The sequence below is a fragment of the Notamacropus eugenii genome, chromosome 3, assembly GCF_028372415.1.
Source record: "Notamacropus eugenii isolate mMacEug1 chromosome 3, mMacEug1.pri_v2, whole genome shotgun sequence".
In the NCBI taxonomy this organism is placed as follows: Eukaryota; Metazoa; Chordata; class Mammalia; order Diprotodontia; family Macropodidae; genus Notamacropus; species Notamacropus eugenii.
This window is the reverse complement of record NC_092874.1, coordinates 281,641,605-281,661,656: the sequence shown is the minus strand read 5'-3', so window position 1 is coordinate 281,661,656 and position 20,052 is coordinate 281,641,605. Positions and strand designations below refer to the sequence as shown.

General features: G+C 39.5%; 1 protein-coding gene across 3 annotated transcripts in view; it reads left to right on the top strand.

Annotated features, from left to right (window-relative positions):
* ANKS1B (ankyrin repeat and sterile alpha motif domain containing 1B) overlaps positions 1–20,052 on the top strand; it is a 1,189,006-nt gene that overhangs the window by 1,129,205 nt on the left and 39,749 nt on the right. For all 3 annotated transcript variants that reach the window (XM_072655667.1, XM_072655669.1, XM_072655668.1), the window contains 2 exons: positions 3,430–3,516; positions 17,106–17,243. In XM_072655667.1, coding sequence (XP_072511768.1) covers positions 3,430–3,516; positions 17,106–17,243 — 225 coding nt within the window. The remainder of the gene's footprint in view (positions 1–3,429; positions 3,517–17,105; positions 17,244–20,052) is intronic.

Below are 20,052 nucleotides of genomic sequence, written 5' to 3'. Positions count from 1 at the left end.
CAGGATGACTGGAGATAACCCAGGATGAGGCAATTTGGGGTTAAGTGACTTGCCCAAGGTCACACAGCTAGTGAGTGTCAAGTGTCTGAGGTGAGATTTGAACTCGGGTCCTCCTGACACCTGCACTGGTGCTCTATCTACTGCACCACCTAGCAACAAGAGATTTAGAGTTGGAAGGGCAATCTAGCCCAACTCCTTCCTTCTACAGGTTAAGAAACTGAAATCAAAAAGGTAAAATAATTTGTCCAGTCCCATAACTAAGTAGGAGAACCAAGATTCAAACCCAAGTCCTTTCTTTCCCCAAATCCAGCATGCTTTCCACCATGCCATGCTGCCTCCTGGGTTCTAGTCCTCCCTTTGATTCATATTCAGTCTTCTAGTAACTTTTCAGTGTCTCAGGCAGCTGTTTATGACTATGATTTACAGAGCAACTTTGGATAAGACACTTAACCTCTCAGTGTTTCAGTTTCCTCAATCTGTAAAAATGAGTGGGCTAGACTAGAGAGCCTCTGAAATCCCCTCCAGTTCTAAATATATGATTTTATTATACTATGAGTTGCTAATTTTCATTGGTAGAGGCAGTTTCTATACTGGGAGTTTCCTGTACTGATGAAATCACAGTTCCATGCCCCCCACCCAAAAAGGGGGGATAGAAGCTATCATAAAAGAAAAATGACAAATGAAATTATTTCAGATTCCATTTCAAAGCACAAGGAAAGTAGCTGCTTTTTGTCAGTCCAGTGTAGACTATTTAATAAACTCTAAATAGAAACCATGGAAGCCGAACACTTGGGTAATTAGTTCCTTTTATGTGGAAGGCTATACATTTTTGCTAACGGACAAAAATGAATGACTGACTAAATGACATTGTGTCTGAAGAATGAGAAAAAAACTGCCTAAATCATGGGGAAATGGCTTAGGTGAGAGATTCAAGTGCCTTATCATTATTGAATTGAGCAGGTTTGGATTCCAGCTGCATCTGAAAAGACCTCCAATTCCTCATCCCATTTCAGAGTTTTCAGAAATAAGGCTGGGCAATGGCAGGAGACAACCAGGAAGAAAGGCTAGGTATCTTTCTTTCCTGTTGAAACTTCACATAAAAAGGAGCTAAGAAGCTGGTCTACATAAGTCAGTAAGCTGAGTGCTGGGAGCTCAGAACAGAAGGCTCTGGCATGTCAGTAGTAAGATGGCCATGCAAATGGAGTAAAGATGAGTAGACAAAGAGAGGCCAGGTTGGTAAAAACCCACAGCAGTTTTTAAAAGGAGAAGGCCTTGGTGCAGATTTCGGAACACATCAATGGCTTTTCCCATTCTACAGCATTATTTAGAGATCCCAGTCAGGAGCTATAAGGGATCTTAAAGATAGATAGATAGACAGACAGAATTTTTAAGTGCTTACCATGTGCTAGGCACTATGCTAAGGTTACCTAGTACAAGCCCCTCCTTTTACAAACCAAGAAACTGAGGTCCAAGAAGTTAAATGGCTTGCCTGAAGTACTGAGTACAAGTACTAAGTGACTGTCTTTAGCAAACTGATTCAGCTCTTGGTGAACTGCTAAGGTTTTTCTCTTACCTTTTCATGTGTTTTCTTCCTTGTTTTCCTACCTCTTTTACCTGGAAAATCCATCAGGCTAACTGTCAGGTAGGTTAATTTTGATACTTAATGTAATAGGGTAGAGGGGGAGAGCATTGATGGGGAAGATGATGTTTAAAAAGGTGATTTGGGAACAGTAATAAACATCACATCTAGAGGAATACGGATGAATATACACAGTCCCATGTATTTACATACATATTCATGGATATACATGTATGTTAATATATAGACATAGATACACCAGTACTGAAGGTGAAAAGCAAAAGTACACATGCAGAGCTAAAATACAAGACCAAGCACAAAGATATTGTAGTTCCAAGTACACTGATTAAAAAAACGAACCATTTCTCAGAGAAGTTTAACCTAGAAAATGAACAGGTCTAAATGATGAAGGAACCTAAACAAATACTTATTCATCTTAATTTTTCTTGTTAATGATTACAAGACTGTTTCATTCATCCAAGGGATTTGGAATATGGCTGGTAGGCCTAATAAGATTTTTGCTGAAAGTACTAGTTGCATCTTTGATAAAGACTGACCCTGTTCAAGAAAAATTCAAAAGACCATTATTTTAGAGTAGTGGGGACTGTGTATTAATGAATTATCATGGCTAAAAAATTCATCTCTGGGTGGCCAGTCTGCTTCTGATAGGCCTCTCTGAACACATTTAACTATGCTAGGTCTCAGCAAGCAACCCTAGTTCATTGTTAAGAATTTACATAAGTTAAATGAGTTACCAGAGGAAAAAAAGTAAATCAGTACTAGCAGGGGACTTCAATTTTCCCCTTTCAGAACTAAATAAATCTAACCATAAAATAAAGAAGAAAGAAGTTAAGGAGATGAGTAGAATTTTAGAAAACTTAGATATGATAAACCTCTGGAGAAAATTGAAAAGGAGTAGAAAAGAGTATACCTTTTTCTCAGCTCTATTGGTACCTTCACAAAAATTGACCATGGATTAGGGTATATAAACCTCACAACCAAATACAGAAAAGCTGAAAAAATTAAATATATCCTTTTAAATAATTTACACAAACCTTTCCTAACTGGCAGAAGTTTCCATACTTTATACTCTACTGCCATACACAGGTCTTAAAAACCCAGGGTCACCTCTACTCCATTATTAAGCATTGGAGGATATGGGGAGAGATGACCCAGATTGACCAAACCACAAATTCCTCAAGGACTGATGAATTAAATTTAATGAGAAACCACTCATATGTACTGAATGAAGAACATGGGGTAAAGAATAATACGTTCTCATTATTTTTTTGTTTTTAAAGCCTAGAACTTCCTTTATGAGGTGTTCTTAATCATAGATTTGGGAACTTAAAAAAATTTTGATAACTAGATAATGGGTTACCTTTATAGTTCTATTTATATTATTTTATGAATTTAAAGTGGAAAAAGTGATCCATAGGAGGTTCAGAACATACAAAAGGTTAAGAAATCCAATCCCAGGGTGAACCAGAGGTGGCTTCAGTAACTCTCCTAGGAGCAAGAAACTCCTAGGGGAGGGGGCAGGACTCCCTGTTTTCCTTTAGTGCCAAGAAAGAAGAGCATTCCCATGGACTGGCAACAGGCATTTTTTTTAGCTTTTGAAGTGCAAGACAGAAACTTTATAAGCCTGAAGCACAGTCAAAACCCAAGAGAAGACAAATATAAATTAGAGTGTGTTCTGTGGGGGAAAAGATTGTGTGTGTGTGTGTGTGTGTGTGTGTGTGTGTGTGTGTGTAAATTTAGTTCATTTATATCTTTCAAGAGGAAAAATTATGTGCTTCAGTTGCCAGGCAACATGTCCTGTTCTCACAGCTTTCTAATTTTATTTTCAGAAATCTACAGAGCAGATGAAGAAAGTCCCAACAATTATTCTTTCGGTCTCTTATAAAGGAGTCAAATTTATCGATGCAACAAATAAGGTATGTGAGGTTGGTGGGGCAGTAGATTAAGAATCGTGCCTGAGGCTACTTTGTAAACCAGCAGACATAAAGCCAAGTATAGATTTCCAGTGTGGTAGCACTACCAGCTAGCAGTACGATGGCCCTAGGGAGAGAGTCAGGGACACCTGCGTTCAAATCCTACCCTTGGTACTTCCTAGCTGGGTTACTCAGGACAAATCACCTAATATGGAAGCATCCCAAAATCTTAGTACTCTTTTAAATTTGAATAGATTGAATAGATGAATTAGAATAATAAAACAGTTTAAATTTGAATAAGATTTTAGAGGCACCCAGGTCATAGAAAGCAGAAAGTTCTTTACATCTTATATCCTTTTCTAGTCCCTGTCAGCCACCAGTTCTTCCCTACTCCTCCAACTCCTCTAAAAAATTATCCTATTTATTTTGTATATTCTGCACCTCACTCTCTAGATCTTACACTTAGTATGATGTGATGGAAAGAATGTTCTGGCAAAATTCAAATCCCAGTTCTATCATACTAGCTGTGTGACCTTAGTCATTTAATCACTGTGGGTCTCAGTTTCTTCATCTATAAAGTGAAGGGGTTGAACTAGATGACTTCTAGAATCCTTTCCAGATCTAGAGCTACAAGCCTATAATACATCATGTCATAGATGGGGTTACAATCTAAAGGGGGCAGAGGGAATTCCCATAGCAGGAGTTCTCCATGCTGATGACATCAAAAACTACTTCTGTATTATAAACTTAGAACTGGGAGGGTCAGGAGAAACAAACTAGCCCAGCCCTCTTATTTTATAGAAGAGAAAATGGTCCCATAAAGGTGGCCTATTCAGATTTTAAGTCTGTTTCATAATCCTTTGCTTTCTACCCCAACCCATAAATCCTTCTCCCTAACTATACATTCACCTTATTTTTGGTTTTTGTTAGGTAGTTTTGTGTTACAAATATTCCCCTTCTTTTTTTCCCCTTGCTCCTTAAAAAAGATGATGACTATAGGATCCCAGATTTAGAGATAAAAGGGGTCTTAGAGGGCCTTGAGTCTGATCCCCTCATTTTACAGATGAGGAAACTGAGGCACAGAGAAGTTCAATAACTTGCCCAGGTTAACACACGAGGCCTTTCCTGCAGCACTCCCTCCTCCCCCAGCTCTCAGTACTTCTCTCCCCCAAAAATTTGCCGATTAATTACTCTATATTTTATATGCATATATATATATTATTTTGTATACTGCTATATGTGCTTTGTCTCTTCTTATATAGTTATATTATGTTTTCCCCCCAAGTGAATGTAAGTATCTTGAAGCCAGGGCTGTTTTAGTTTCACTGTTATCTTCAGGGCATGGTATGTGGTAAGCATTTAATGAATGATTAACCATGAACTCCACCATCACATATTATTCTCTTTTGAGTCACATTGGGTTAAGCATCTTTTACCCTGTTGACCAACAGTTCTGGGAGGAAAGAGGCACAATTTTTAAGCCTTCTTCATCAGAGGGAATGTCACTAAATAAAGGTCTTTATAAAGGAGCTATAGAGTCCTACATCTATATATATACTCTTCTTTCAGATGATAAGATTCAACACATGCAGATCCACTGAATGGACACCTAATAGTAAAAATTGCCCTAACTCACAATGATATCATACTTTTAAGATTGACAAGGTCCTTTCCCCAAATAAAGCCATTTCATCCTCACAGCAACCCTGTAAGGTAGAGTAGGCTTCGAATATCCTTAGCCCCATTTTACACATAAGTGAAATCCCCTAGTCTTTTTGAGTCCCTCGTTCCTCATCTGTAAAATGGAGACAAGAATATCTGGAAGGAAGAGATATTAGGAGCCTGTGGTTCCTCAATAAGGGTCAGGGGCAGGATCCAAACCCAAGTCTCCCTGACTCAGCATTCAACAATACAAGGTTGCCCATTGATTCATCAGATTCTAATTTAACTTGAGATTCAAACAGAACATAGTGGATAGAGAATTACCCATGAGGTCAAGAAGACCTGGGTTCCAGTCCCCCTCTGAATACGTAATTCCTGCTTGATGCTAGGCAAGTCATTTATTCTCTCAGGGCTCTCATTGACTCTTTAAATCTCTTAATGACAGAGAAAGTGCCAGTCTGCATTGGTAGAAGTCTTTCCCTCACCTGGGAGTTCTCTATACCAGTGAAATCACAGGTTCAGTCCCTATCCCCATATTCCACTTAATTTTCCATACTGTAAGAGGAGCAAAAGCACTTCAACACTCATCCTACTGAAAGACAGAGTCAAGAAAAACTCAGAAAGATGATAATGGCCTGATGAGGCTTGGTGGAACAGGCCTCGCACTATCAAAGGTGTCATGCATACAGGGAAACTACATTTTGTATAAGCATGTGCCAAGGATTCTTCCGTTTTGTTGACAGCAAGGGGATATGACCCATGCCCAAAGCTCCTGAGCCAGCACTGTCCTGAAACTCAGGTGGCATCACCTTGGAGCCACTCCTGGCAAAGTGAGATACTTTTACCTATAATGGCACAGACAAGATTTCACTTGTTTGGAGCTAAGCATAGTTCTATTAGCTGATAATACAATCAGGTTCAAGTTACAGCAACTACAGGTCTTAGAGCATATAGCCAAGAATGGAAAATGTCAGTTTGGTTTTGATTCTGAAATTACATAACTTTACAATCATGTAATGAGCAGACAGGATGGTATACTGGAGAAAGAGCAAGGTATGAAGTCAGGAAGACCCAGATTCAAGTCATGCTTCTGACACACATTTGCTGGATGACCCCATATGGATCTCCCCTCAGTGCCCCCAGGTAAATCTCTAAGACTGTGATATACAGATGACTGAGAGATCAGCATTGATGGAGTTACAGGAGTGATCTGACCAAGACAGAACATAATGGTACTCTCACCTTCCTCATTCCAGTTATGATACCCTTCTTATGGCAGCCTAACATTAAGTTAACTTCTTCGGATTTTATGCCATACCGTAGGTTCATACTGAGTTTACAGATTACTAAAAATTCCAGTCACACATCTCTCCCTGACTGCATCTTTATTTGTGTAGTTTATTGGAGTTTTTAACCCAAGTATAGGACTACATAGATATAGATATATTTATATGTAAATATATCTATAAACCCTTATTACATTTCATTTTATTAAAGTCAGCCCATAATTCTATCATCTCAGGACCCTTCTGGATGCTTCCTCTCTCATCTTTAAGCTAACTATTCCCAGTAGTTTTATGTCATCTGAGAATCTGATGAGTATCATAAATGCCTTTTTTCTGTCACTGATAAAAATGCTGAAAGGTTCAGGACTAAGGACAGATCCCAGGGATATCCTATTAGAGGCCTTCCTTCTTCCATAGTCATGTCACCAAATAATGAAGTCTCTAGGTTTGCTTCTTCTAGCAGTTAGGCACTCACAGAGCTATACCATTTAACCTGCATCTTTCCTTCTTGGGAGATTTTGTTCAGATACATTGCTGAAATACTGTAATTCTATGACTGTAGTATATTCCCTTGATTGGCCAAGTCAAGTCCAAAAAGCCTCTCTTCTGTGCCAGGTGCTGTGCTCAGCTTAGACTCTGAGCTCCTAGGCATCAGGAACTGTGTTTTGTCTTTCTTTGTATTCCCAGAACGCCTGGCACATAGTAGGTGTTTAATAAATGCTATCTGATTGACTAACTGTTAAGTGCCATTATCATGTTTTTAAAAAGGAAAAGAAATACAGTTGGCCTAATATTACCTGTTTTTGCTAGACCTTAGTGATCACCACTTCCTTCCTAAATGCTCACAAGTCATGCCATTGATAACACATTCTAGATTTAGAGCTAGGGGCCTTGAAAATCATTTGTCCAACCTTCTCATTTTACAGATGAGGAAACTGGGACCCAAGGAAGTGAGATGATTTTAGGTTCCTAGATTTAGAACTGGAAGAGACCTCCAAGTCTATCTAGTTTATTTTTACAAATAAGAAAAATGAGGCCCACAGAAATTAAGTGGACTTTTCCAGTTACATGGTAAACATCAGATGCAGAATTAGAACCCTATACTCTTAGTATTATACCACATATCTCCAGTTCCATCACCCCCCAATTAGTATGTGTCAGGGGCAAGATTTGAGCCCAGATGTTCCTGACTCCAAAGCTAGCCCCCATGTTGATACTCTTGGTAAGTTAATGCCTTTAGCCCACCTGAGTTCTAAAACTGCCCAGGAATAATAACGACCACAAAACAATGCCTGTGTCACTTATCTGGCTCTTTAAGACTTGCAGAACACGTTATCCTGGGCTTTTAAGTCTCTTAATCTCTCTTACTTAGCTTTAGTTTCCCCAATAGGGAAAACAATGGCACCTGTCTCCCAGGGCTGCTGTGAGAATCGGACGAGATAACATAATTAAAGTGTTTTGCAAACCTTAAGGCACTATATAGATGTTACCTATCATAATATCATATATTACTATGTTACATTATTTATTCTTATTACTAGAAAACTAAGGCCCCAAGAAACTCTGACTTTTCCATAGTCACACAATGTCTGAGGTGAGATTTGAACCCAGGTCTCATGACTCCCAAGTCTAATGCTTATTTTGCTATACCAAGTCACCTTCTTCCTTCAGGGTTAGCTCAATCCTATCCAAAAGCCACAAGTCTTAAGTCCATGTGCCAGCCTTTACCAAGAAAGCAGAAGAGTCAGAGGATCTAGATGTGAATCCAGGAAGTTATTGTCTGGGAGACTTTGGGCAAGTCACTGAACGTTTCTGATTCTTGGTTTGATCATGTGTAAAGTAAGGGATGCAGGATGACTTTGAGGTTCATTGCACATTTAGATCCTGTCATCCTAATCCCTTGCAGAAAAGTGAAAGGTGCTGCTGAACTCTGCTACCTGGAAAGCACAGATGTTCAGTAATGTGCTAATAAGCCAAGGAGCAACAAAGCTACATTTATATAGCACTTTAAGGTTTGCAAAGTACTTTGCATATATTATCTCATTTTATCCTTACAACAGCCCTAGGAGGTAGGCATTATTATAATCCCTATTTAAAAGATTAAAAAATTGAGGCCAAGAAAAGTAGACTTGCCCAGGATCCCAAAGCTAGTGAGTATCGGAGGTGAATTTGAACTCAGTTCGTCCTGACTCCAAGTCCAGTGCTTTATCCACTGTGCCACCTAGCAGTTTCCATGTAGAGGCTAAAAATCAAGAAGAGTACCACATTCTAAAGTCTACAATCAGGGTTTTCTCATTGTACAATACACTGAAAAATTCTGGAGAGAGCCAAATGGACAGTGGAGGATGGTGGGAAAGAACCTTGCGCTTGCATTCAGCAAGGCTGGGGGACTGAACTCACTCTCAGCTACTCTCGGTACCATCTTCCTTGAGGAACATTACCAGCAGCATCCTTTCCATCCTTATTCTGCCACTCACTAAGTGTATTGCCTCAAGATGATGAGTAATGCACTGGATGTGAAGTCAGAGGACCTGTGTTCAAATTCTACCTCCTCAGGGACCTTCAACAAGTCTCTTCATTCCCTTGCCTTCAGTTTCTTCCTCTGTAACATGAAGAGGACTAGGAAGCTTCTGAAGTTCCTTTTCAGCTTTAAATCTATAATCTTGTCATTATAATTAGTTTTACTTTTATTAGATTTTAGCTTTATGCTTCTACCAAAAGTACTGCTATGAATATTTTGGCGTACCTAGGTCAAGTGTTTGACTTCCTTCAGTTCTATAGCTAGCAGTAAAATGTCTGGGTTAAAGGGTATAGGCATTTTATTTCAGCACAATTCCAAATTGTTTTTCAGAAGGGTTGGATCACTCACTATCTATAGTGCATTCCATCTCTATGGCTATCTTCCCACAACCCCCCTCTAATATTGATCATTCCCATCTTTTATCTTCTTTGCCAATTTCTGGATGTGAAATTATTTGAATTTCTTTCATTAGTCATCTAAAGCAATTTTTCATATGGTGAGTGATAATTATTGTGAGAACTATGTGTTGACTGTATTTTTTCAGTTAACAGCTTTTCCTCTTAGCTTCATTGCATTGATTTTGTTGGTATAAAAGATTTTCAATTTCATTTGATCATTTTCCTCACTTAAAAAAAAACAAATTTGCACTCAATTATCTCTGCAGTCCCTTCTATCTCCGATGTTCTATTATTCTGTAATTCAACAAGCATTTATTAAGTACTTCTGCATGAAGAGTGTGCCTGAACCAGTTTCCTTATCTGTAATATGGCAATGATAATCATTGTATAAGCTCCTTTACAGGGTTGTGAGCCTCAAATGTCATAACGCACCAAATCTATGAATTACTTTATGAACATAAATTGTTATCGTGACTACAGAGACTAAAGCGTTACATGTGTGCCCTATCTAATGTCAACCATTTCATCAGAAATATTTAACAGTGAAAGAATGGCAACACAGTGAAATCAATACAATATCTTCTAATGCATTCGTATTGTCTGCATTTAAAAAGGACGCTCTGTGGTTCAATTTAACTCATCGGATACTTAGTAAGCACCTACTGTATATGCCAAGTACCATGTAAAGTACTGGGGATGCAAAGAGAAAAGTGAACCATCCCAACCCTTGAGAGCTTATATTCTACTGGAGTGTGGAAACAAACAAACAAAAAAATTATAGTAAGAGGTGTGCAATGAAAGAGACAAGGAGGGATCCTGAAAAAGTTCTCTAGGAAAACATGAAAAAGAAAAGAGAACCTCTTCGGGGGCGGTGGGGAGGGGCAGAAATGTCTTCACAGAGGAGGAGCACCACATGAAGATAAAGATTCCAAATGACTGAGATAAAAAAGGAGTCAGTTCCCAGTGCTGGGAGTAGGTAGATGTTGGAAGAGGGGCTGGACCTCAGATTTCATTATCTATAGAGAACTCCCAGATGAGGAAACCTCTCCCTTCCAATTCAAATCAACAATTCATCATCTTTGCAACTCATCATCTCAGGGAGCTGTCTAAGGTAGTGGTGTCCAACTTAAATAGAAACCAGTGCCATAAACCATATATATACGTGTGTATATACATATATATATGACTTAGAAATCCACAAATTAGCATTATCTACGTTCTATTGTATGTTTATTTACTTTGTTAAATATTTTCCAATGACATTTTAATCTTATTCTGACCACATCTGGGACCCTTGTTTGACTACCTCTAGCCTCGGGTTCTGAGAAAGGACATGACCTGCCTGTCCAGGGTCAGAGAGTCAGTATCAAAGGAAGTTCTTGAACCAAGGTCTTCCTCGCTCTAAAGTCAACTCTGTCCTTTCTCGGGACACAATATGTGAGGAGCATCTGGGACAGCTGGAGTCGAGATGCCTGGGTGTGAACTCAGATCCCAACACAGAGTAGCTATATGACAGCAGCCATGTCACGCCATGCCTGATGAACCTCAGTTTTCTCATCTGTAAAATATGAATAATTATCCTTGCACTCACTAACTCCTGGAGTTGGACTGAGGAAAACACTTTGTCAGCCTTAAAAAGATAAAGAAAATAGGAATTATTGTGTTGGTTATACATTTTATCATGGGAGGCAGCATGGCAGAGGGGATAGAGGGGTGACCTCAGAGAGTTCAGATCTTCTGTATGACACTTACTGGCTCTTTATCCCTGAGAAAGTCAATTCTCTAAGACTATGAGTTGCATAGAAGGCTCCCTTAAATATTACAGATCTGAATCCCCTATACCAATTAAACCTCAGTCCTAGTTCATCTCAAAAGAAGTACTAGCATCTTTTCAAGTCTAGCACCTGAATTTCATAGGTATTTCATAAATACTTACTGGCTGATTATTCAAAATCCTAATTAGTACTTTAAGGCACCCTTTTACTTCGGAGATTCTGTTGTGGAAGTGTTAACTTAGCTTGACCGTTCTATGTGAAATACAAGATGTGTGAAATCCAAGTCTACTATGGAATATGAGAACAGTTTCATTTATTATAGCCATTAAGCCTGTAATCAAGAGAGAGCTTAAAGAAGTACCTGAATGTGGATATTTTATCCTGGTAGTGCATCCATATCTTCCAAAATTCTTTTACAACCAAATATCTGGACCCAAATCCAAATTTGGCCTCAGACGCTAACTACCTGTGTGACCCTGGGCAAGTCATTTAACCCTACTTGCCTCAATTTCCTCATCTGTAAAATGAGCTATAGAAGGAAAAGGCAAACCACTCCAATATCTTTGTCAAAAAACAAAACAAGACAAAAACCTAACTTTGATGCTTACTACCTGGATGACTTTGGAAAAGCCCTTTAACCTTAATGGGTTTTAATTTCCTTATGAATGAGGAGTTGGAACTGCATGGCCTCTAAGAACTATGATCTTAGGGTCAATCCTAATGGATTTATGAATGAGACAACGGAGGCTCAGAAACCTCAGGTGATTTGTCCAAGGATGAACAGCTAATTAGTTAATAATGTAGTTTCCAGATTAGAATTTATACTTCCCAGTTCCCAGGAAACTCCTCTTTCCACTGCCATGTTTGATTTCTTTGTTCCAAACAAAGAAGTTTTTTGATATATAATGGGTAATTAGAGATTTTCTCATTTCCCTTTTTTCTCCGACCAATGTTGGTCTCCATTAGATGGTAAGAGAGAGGGAGAGGTTTGTTTTTTCAAGTAGGGCTATTCTGTCTTTTCAAATAAATGATTTGCATCTGGGTTCACTGGATGTGGGTGGGGTAGGAACAAGTACTTAGGAGGCAAGTTATGAGACTTGAAATTCACTACCCAACAACTTGGGAGAAAAAAATGGAATTAGTCATCATGATTTGAACAGAGAGAAGCTGCAAATTATCTTAAACTAAAAACTGAACTCAGAAAAGATTTAGCACAAAAACAGTTTAAACCCATAAGCTTCACCAAGGTTCATGACCCAGAGGTAGGGGGAGCATCTGACCCGACTGCAGACATCTGCAAACTGCCATAACCGAGTTCCCACAGGGTGCCCGGCCTCAATCTTTAGAAGATCCCTCAAGAGGCAGCAGAAGTTGCAGACCGAGTACTTGGCTAAAAATGGGAAGATTTGTGGTTTATGCCCACTTTCTGCTTGGATTCAGAATGAAAAGGCCCTGAACCCACTAGTGTCACAGTTTCTCTATCTGGGCAAATTAAAAAGACAATAAAAATCCCCTCCCCTCCTCCCCCCCCCCCACCCCAGATGCCTTGCTCAAATCAGCACAAGACTAAGAAAATAATTTGGAACATTTCTGAGATGGGAGAGGGAAGAATGCCCAAAAAAGCCATCCTTTTGTTTTATGCAAATCTGTCGCCTTCTAAGAACTTGGGACTCAAATTAAAGGCAAATTAAGAGTTGTGTGCTGTGTGTGCCAGCATTCAGGGCCTGCTCCCTGGGGAGTCTCCAGTTGGGCTTTTGAGTGCAGTTCTGGCACCTGACCAGCCCTCACTGTTTGCCGCTGCTGTTCTCTGAGTGCCATTCTCTGTGGGAAGGGCCTTGTTGTCTACCTTAGAGAAAACCAAACAGACTTGAGAGGAAATATATGCCTTATTTTGCAGGAGGAGAAAAAAATGGAATCATGGCTCCCTCTTCTCCACCATAACCTGATCTTATATAGAACAGCTATATTCATTAAATGGACCATATCATTCCACCATATACCCACCAGCCAGAAAGCTAACAGCTTTTTAAAAATCTTTTTTCATTTATTTAATTTTTTTGGCAGCAATGGGAGTTCAGTGGCTTATCCAGGATCACTCAGCTATTAAGTGTCTGTGGTCAATTTTGAACTCAGGTCTCCCTGACTTAAGACCCAGCCAGTGCTCTATCCACTGTGCCACCTAGCTGCCATTTGATGAAGGACACAGAAAGTTGAGGGATTTGTGCATGCATGTGTGATCGGTGGGTTGTTTTTTTAATATGACAGGAATATACCTTTAAGTGTCTCAGCAAAAATTCATGTAAAGTGTTCATGGAAAAAAATCAATCTGACGATCTCATTCGTACCTCGGCAATGTTTCACCTTTCTCTTTGTCCTCAGCAAACAGGAACAAATGCCATCTCCTTCAGTTACTTCCCTCCTAAGGGAAGGCATTTAAAATCTTTCTAGATAAGAATAAAGAAGCTCAGTTCATTGAAAATCATGGGGATAATTTTTCCTACATTTTAATTGCTCCCTAGTGCTTTGATTTGTCTTATAGGTCCCTAGTTAAGTTATAGAGATGCAAATGAAATCTGGCTAAAATAGCATGCAAAAGAAAATGTCTATGAGTGAAATGAAATGAAATACTACCACTCTGCAAGAAAAGACAACTGTGAGGAATTCAGAGAAGCAGGCAAAGATATATCCACTAATGCAGTGGGAAAGAAGTAGGACCAGAAAAACAATCTAGACAATAAGTACAGCCAAGAATGACCAAGAAAAAAGGGGGAAAATGTAATGAAACTGAATGCTATATAATTATAATAACCAGGGGAAGATGCAGAGATGTGTGACTATGGGTATGGAAATTTACATACCGCTGAAGTGGGTGGAAGGTGCTGATTTTTTTTTCTTTTATAATTTCTCCTACCAGAAGATAGTTGGGTAAGGGAGGTGCTACAGATAGATTCATAAAAAACAAAAGGCATCTTTGGGCAAGTTGTTTTAAGCTATCAGAGCACTTTAAACTATCACTTGGGCAGCTAGGTGGTACAGTAGATAGAGTGCCAGACTTAGAGTCAGGAAGACTCATCTTCCTGAGTTCAAATGCAGCCTCAGACACTCACTTACTAACTGTGTGACCCTGGGCAAGTCACTTAACTCTGTTTCCCTTGGTTTCCTCATCTGTAAAATGGGCTAGAGAAGGAAATGACAAACCACTCTAGTATCTTTGCCAAGAAAACTCAAAGTGGGGTCATAAAGAGTTGGGCTTGATTGAAAATGACTGAAAAAGCACTAGACATCTTTGTGAGACTGTAAGTTGCAAGAGAAGGTAATGACTTGCACTGATAAAAGAAGTTTCCTCACCCAAGAGTATCCTCTACCAATGAAATCATAAGCCCAGTCCTTATCCCTCAGTCCCTTTCCCTATCACTAAAAATAAGAAATGTTTTTAAAAGAACTGACAATGATAACTGACATTTAGACAGTACTTAATAGGCTTTGTACACTTTGAGCCTCCACAATAACCCTGGGAAGTAGGTGCTCCCATTTTACAGATGATGACACTGAGGTACACAGAGGTGAAGTCATTGCCCATGGTCACAGAGCCAAGAGACAACTGAGACAGGTTTGGGACCCAAGTCTTCCTGACTTCATGTCCAGGGCACTGTGCAGTGCTGTCTATATTGCCAGTATGACTCTGTCCTAGAAAGGTGAAATCAATGCAAGAGGCACCAGCTTGTCACTGTGGCAGTGGCATCCAGTGGGAAGTAGGAGGACAACCTTGGAGACTTCACCAGTAGCAACCATGTGTTTTTTGTTTTTAATAAATAAATAAATAACGTGTTCATTTATAAAGCTGTTTTTTTGTCCCATTTACCCATCACTGAAGGCTGATGGGAACAGCAGAGGGAGGCTGTGACCTTCCGTGGTACTTCTGAGATTCTTGGAAGAGGGTGTTACGTGGTTGGAGGGCTCTGGCTTTCATCTGAGCTCGTTTGGACAGGCGTCAGCTCTGCAGCTTGCCAGTTCGGTGCCAGAATGAAAGACACTTTAATTTATTATTTTTAATGTAGTTCATTCTTTAATTGTTCCCCCACCAAAGCAGCTGTGTTGTGTGCAGAACACGAAGTGTTCACTGGTGCTGTTGGCAGCAGCCAGATGTTTTTAAAGTATTTTTAGGTACCAACAGGCGGGCTCCTCCCTCATGGCAAGCTGCCAAAGATTTATTTCAGGTTGTAGCATTAGAAAGTAATCTGGGTACAGGAAGCGCAGTGACCTTTTTTGAGAGATGACAAGGGTTAACAAGGCAAAGGGGCTCTTCTAAGACAGCAGAGATGGATTTTACATGCACTTGTGGACTTTCAGATTTCACCTTTGAGGCACCATGACAAATGAAGCATTTCCAGCCAGGGCCTGGGAATGTTTGCTGCGGAGTTCATGCTATACAGATGCTCCAGGCTCTGGGGAACCGTTATTTTCAGGAGTTCAAAATCAAACTAAAATATACAATTCAATTCAAAACATTTACATGTCATACACTGGAGATACGAAGACAAGAGAGGAAGGAAGGAAGGAAGGAAGGAAGGAAGGAAGGAAGGAAGGAAGGAAGGAAGGAAGGAAGGAAGGAAGGAAGGAAGGAAGGAAGGAAGGAAGGGAGGGAGGGAGGGAGGGAGGGAGGGAGGGAGGGAGGGAGGGAGGGAAAGTTCCTACCCTCAAAGAGCTTTCATTCTTATCATTCCATTTAATTCCTGTCATCCTTTTTTGCCTGAAGTTGTATAGATCATATTCAAGAACTTTCAAAAGCTCCCTATGGTAAAAATTACACACTGCTGAGCATGGGGTTCCAAGCCCTGAATAATCTAAATCTTTCCAGATTTATTGCATAAAAAGACTCCATCCTCTGGTCAAACTGTCCGCTTGCTTCTCCTCTGAGTTCATATTCTATCTCTAGGTCTTTGCACAAGCTGTTTCTCATGCCTGGAATGCCTTCCCTCCCCACTATGACACCTAAGATTTTCTAGCTTCTTTTAAGATATATCAGCACCCATGGGTGATCCCTTAGTACCCTTTCCCTCCCTCTGAGAGAGAGCAGGGAGAGGGGAAGGAAGAAGGGGAGAGAGAGAGGTAGGTAGTAGGCAGGTAGGTAGATTGAGAAGATAGATATAGATATACCATATATTATATATGCATAATAATGATGTAATAATAGCTGTCATTTACATAACATCTACTATTTTCCAGGCACGGTGCTAATGAATTATATAGATACATATATCATACATATACATACATACATATATGGGTGTATATATATATATATATATATATATACACACGTATATATACAAATCTATGTAATAATATTGTTATAATAGCTAGAATTTAGATAGTACCTATTATTTGCCAGGCACTGGTGCTAATTTATACACATACAGGTATGCCTACGTACAGCCATATATATACACTCATATATATGTATGTATATATACGTAATAATATTATAATAATAGCTAGAATTTATATAGCACCTTCTATGTGCCAGGCAATGTGCTAGCCAATGCATTACATATACAACATATTATATGATGACTATAGAGTAACACATGCATATAATGAATATGCATTATATGCATAATGAGATCAATAGTTGTAAAATAATTTTGCAAACCTTAAAACTCTATAAAAATGCTATTATTATATTTAATCTGTTTACAAGTTCTATCTTCCCAATAGAAAGCAGGCTCACTGAAGGCAGGGACCATTCTTCATCATGTCTTTGTACCCCTGTTCCTAACACGGGGATTTACACATACTAGTTGCTCAATAAATGTTTGGATTGGTTTGGATACTGTAAAATAATTTCAGCATACAAGGCTACTACCACTGCCCACTTCATTTAAGAGTCTTTTGTTCTTATGACTGGGGAGAAAAAAGGTTAGAAATGTGTCTTTATTTTTTCTTCCAGAACATTATTGCTGAGCACGAAATCCGGAACATCTCCTGTGCTGCTCAGGATCCCGAGGATCTCTCCACATTTGCGTATATTACAAAAGACTTGAAATCAAATCACCATTACTGCCACGTGTTCACAGCCTTTGATGTGGTGAGTCCTGGGCATTTGTTTCTATTGAAAGTCTATCTGAGTAATAGAACTGCTTTGCCAGGTGCTACACCCAGATGAACTGCAGGACTGCAGGGCTTTAAGCGCTCTCTCTCTCTCTCTCTCTCTCTCATGAGTTTCAGGAGTATTACGTTTCTTCTTTTACCGCCCAAACTTTTTGGCTTAACAAATCCCTTCCTATAATACCAAGGACAGCTCCTTCCTCTTATACCAAGGACAGCTATTTCTTTTTAGAATCTTTTTCCAAAGTCCAGCTGGAAGCAAGTTTCATTTTCATTGCTTCCTACAGTATTCAATGTTTTGGATTATCTAATCCCAGTAAAACTAATTACTAGCAACAAAAAAAAAAAAAAAAAAAAAGTTGGCTCCCTAAGGCATGTGCTCATCGTGGAAGGGGTTCTATAGCACTCAGAATGATATCTATTGAAGATTCCTAGGCTCATAGATCTCAGAGGTCAATAATCCAACCCCTTCATTTTGCAGTGAGGAAAATGAGGCAGGTAGAGCTTAAATAATTTAACCAAATTCACACAGGACCTTCTCACACCTCAAAAGAGTCTCCTACATACAATCTACCCATCAGAGATTTATTGACAAGCTCCTCTCTTAAAATGGAAATATTCAGGGATTAGGGAAGGTGGGCAGAGTATTAAGAGGTTAAGACACAAGTCTCTCACACAAATATACATATACATATATGTACACACACATACTCCCCGCAAGCTCTTTCTCCTTTTAAAAGAAGAGATAGATTTAGTGACTGTTACTGTTGTTTAGTCATTTTTCATTCATGTCCAACTCTTCTGACCCTTTGAAGTTTTCTTGGCCAAGATACTGGAACGGTTTGCCATTTCCTTCTCCAGCTCACTTTACAGGTGAGGAAACTGAGGCAGTGTTAAATGACTTAACCAGGGTCACACAGCTAGTAAATATCTCCAGACCCAGCACTATCCACTGCACCACTTAACTGCCCATATGCTGTGGAACCCTGAAAAAACAAATCACTTTAACCTCTCAGTAACCTGGACAGCTCTCTAAATGGCAAAGTAGCTGTGGCTCTGCATTATAGAGAAATTTTCCTTCCTGGTTCCCTATACCATGGAAATCAGATTTTTTAAAAGTATATTCCTGGGACAATTCACTCATCTCCTAAACTATAGAGAGGTTACAGGTCTTATAGATTGAGGGACTCCCTGCACTAGGAATTCCCTCAGAAGAGCTTTGCCCTATTAATGCATTAATTAAAGTAGCTCCATGCAATCCACAAAAGGATAAATTCTCTCCTCCCTCCCTCCTGTTCACAACCCCATTAAACCTGGCAAATTAAGCAATTAGTCAGATCTTGCCATTCCCTGAAACGCAGTTGTTCAATTTGCAGACAATGAGGTTTCAGTCTCTCCGTCTCCCTCTCCAGATGTGTGTGTGTGTGTGTATGTGTGTGTGCACATGTTTCAAGCTTACCTCTCTTCTGACATCTCAGCTGGAAATTCGGCCTTTGTCTTTCCGCCCCCTTTCAGGAAAAGCCAAGCCAGGATGGTGGTTTCTCAGGGAACCGGCTCCAGATGGTCAAAAGTTGGCCCACTGCCTTGCCTAAGAGCACAGCCTCAGCTCCCTGCTGTGATGTTAACAAGAAAAAAAAAACATTTTACCCAGAAACCTTGCACATCTCTCAGATGGTGACCTCACTGTAATTACACCAAGATCTCCATTAAGAAGCACTTGACATCCACTCTGCTTAACACCCTGACCAGACCTAGAAATCCCTGTGCTAAGGTCACAGGTTTTAGCTTTAAAAAAAAAAAAAAAACAATCCATTACTTAAGTGTGTATATTTTTCCTCACAGCGGATCTAAAGAGAGATCAAATTAGACCATTGGGGTTCCCTTATGCCACTTAACCAGTGGAAAGGTAATCTTGGAATCTTAAAGAGCTGGGTTCAAATTCCACACTTGATTTTCATGCTGGCTGTGACACAAACTGCAACATCAATGCCCTAGGAAGACGCTGACCTTAAGTGATGGAGAGGAATTCCTTATATCAGATGTATGAAGTCACAGGGCTCCATAGCTTTTTCCTGTGTCATGGAGCCCTTTGGAATCTGGTGAAGTCAGAAGGGTCCCTCTTCTCATAATAAGTATTTTTAAATATATAAAAGAAAATACATAGGATTGCAAAAGAAACCAGTTATAATTGAAATAGTTATCGCAGTGTTGTCGATCCTTCTTTCTGGAAGAGGACCAATGACATTTCAAGAGTGATGTCTTGATCTGCTCATGAATTGGATTTAAGTGAGACAGAGACTCTCTTCCAGAGTCATCCAAATCTGGTGGCATGACAAGTCAAGACACTGGCGATGATCCCAGTTACCAAAATATTCTTTAGAACAACAAGCTCACAGACCTCCTGAAATTGATCCATCAGAGGGCTCTGTGGACCCCAGGTTAAGAATCCCTCATTTAACAAATGGCATATTAGTCTTAAGAGTTACAAAGAGGTGGATTAAAGGTGTGTCTGTCACAGCGGTTGTATGACCCTGGGCAAGTCACTTAACATCAGTGCTCTAAACAACTAGAAGATGCTGACTGGCACTAAGAGATGGAATTTCTTGACTAACAATTCCCTGAGCTAATGAAATCATAAGTCACTGTAAGTTATGAAGGAGGAAGAGGAGAAACTTACCTACTTCTATAACTTCTATAATTCCTTGACAAAGTTGATAGAATCAAATGAGATTGTGTGTATGTATGTGTGTGTGTGTATAAAATCCTTTGTAAGCCTTGAAGTCCAATGT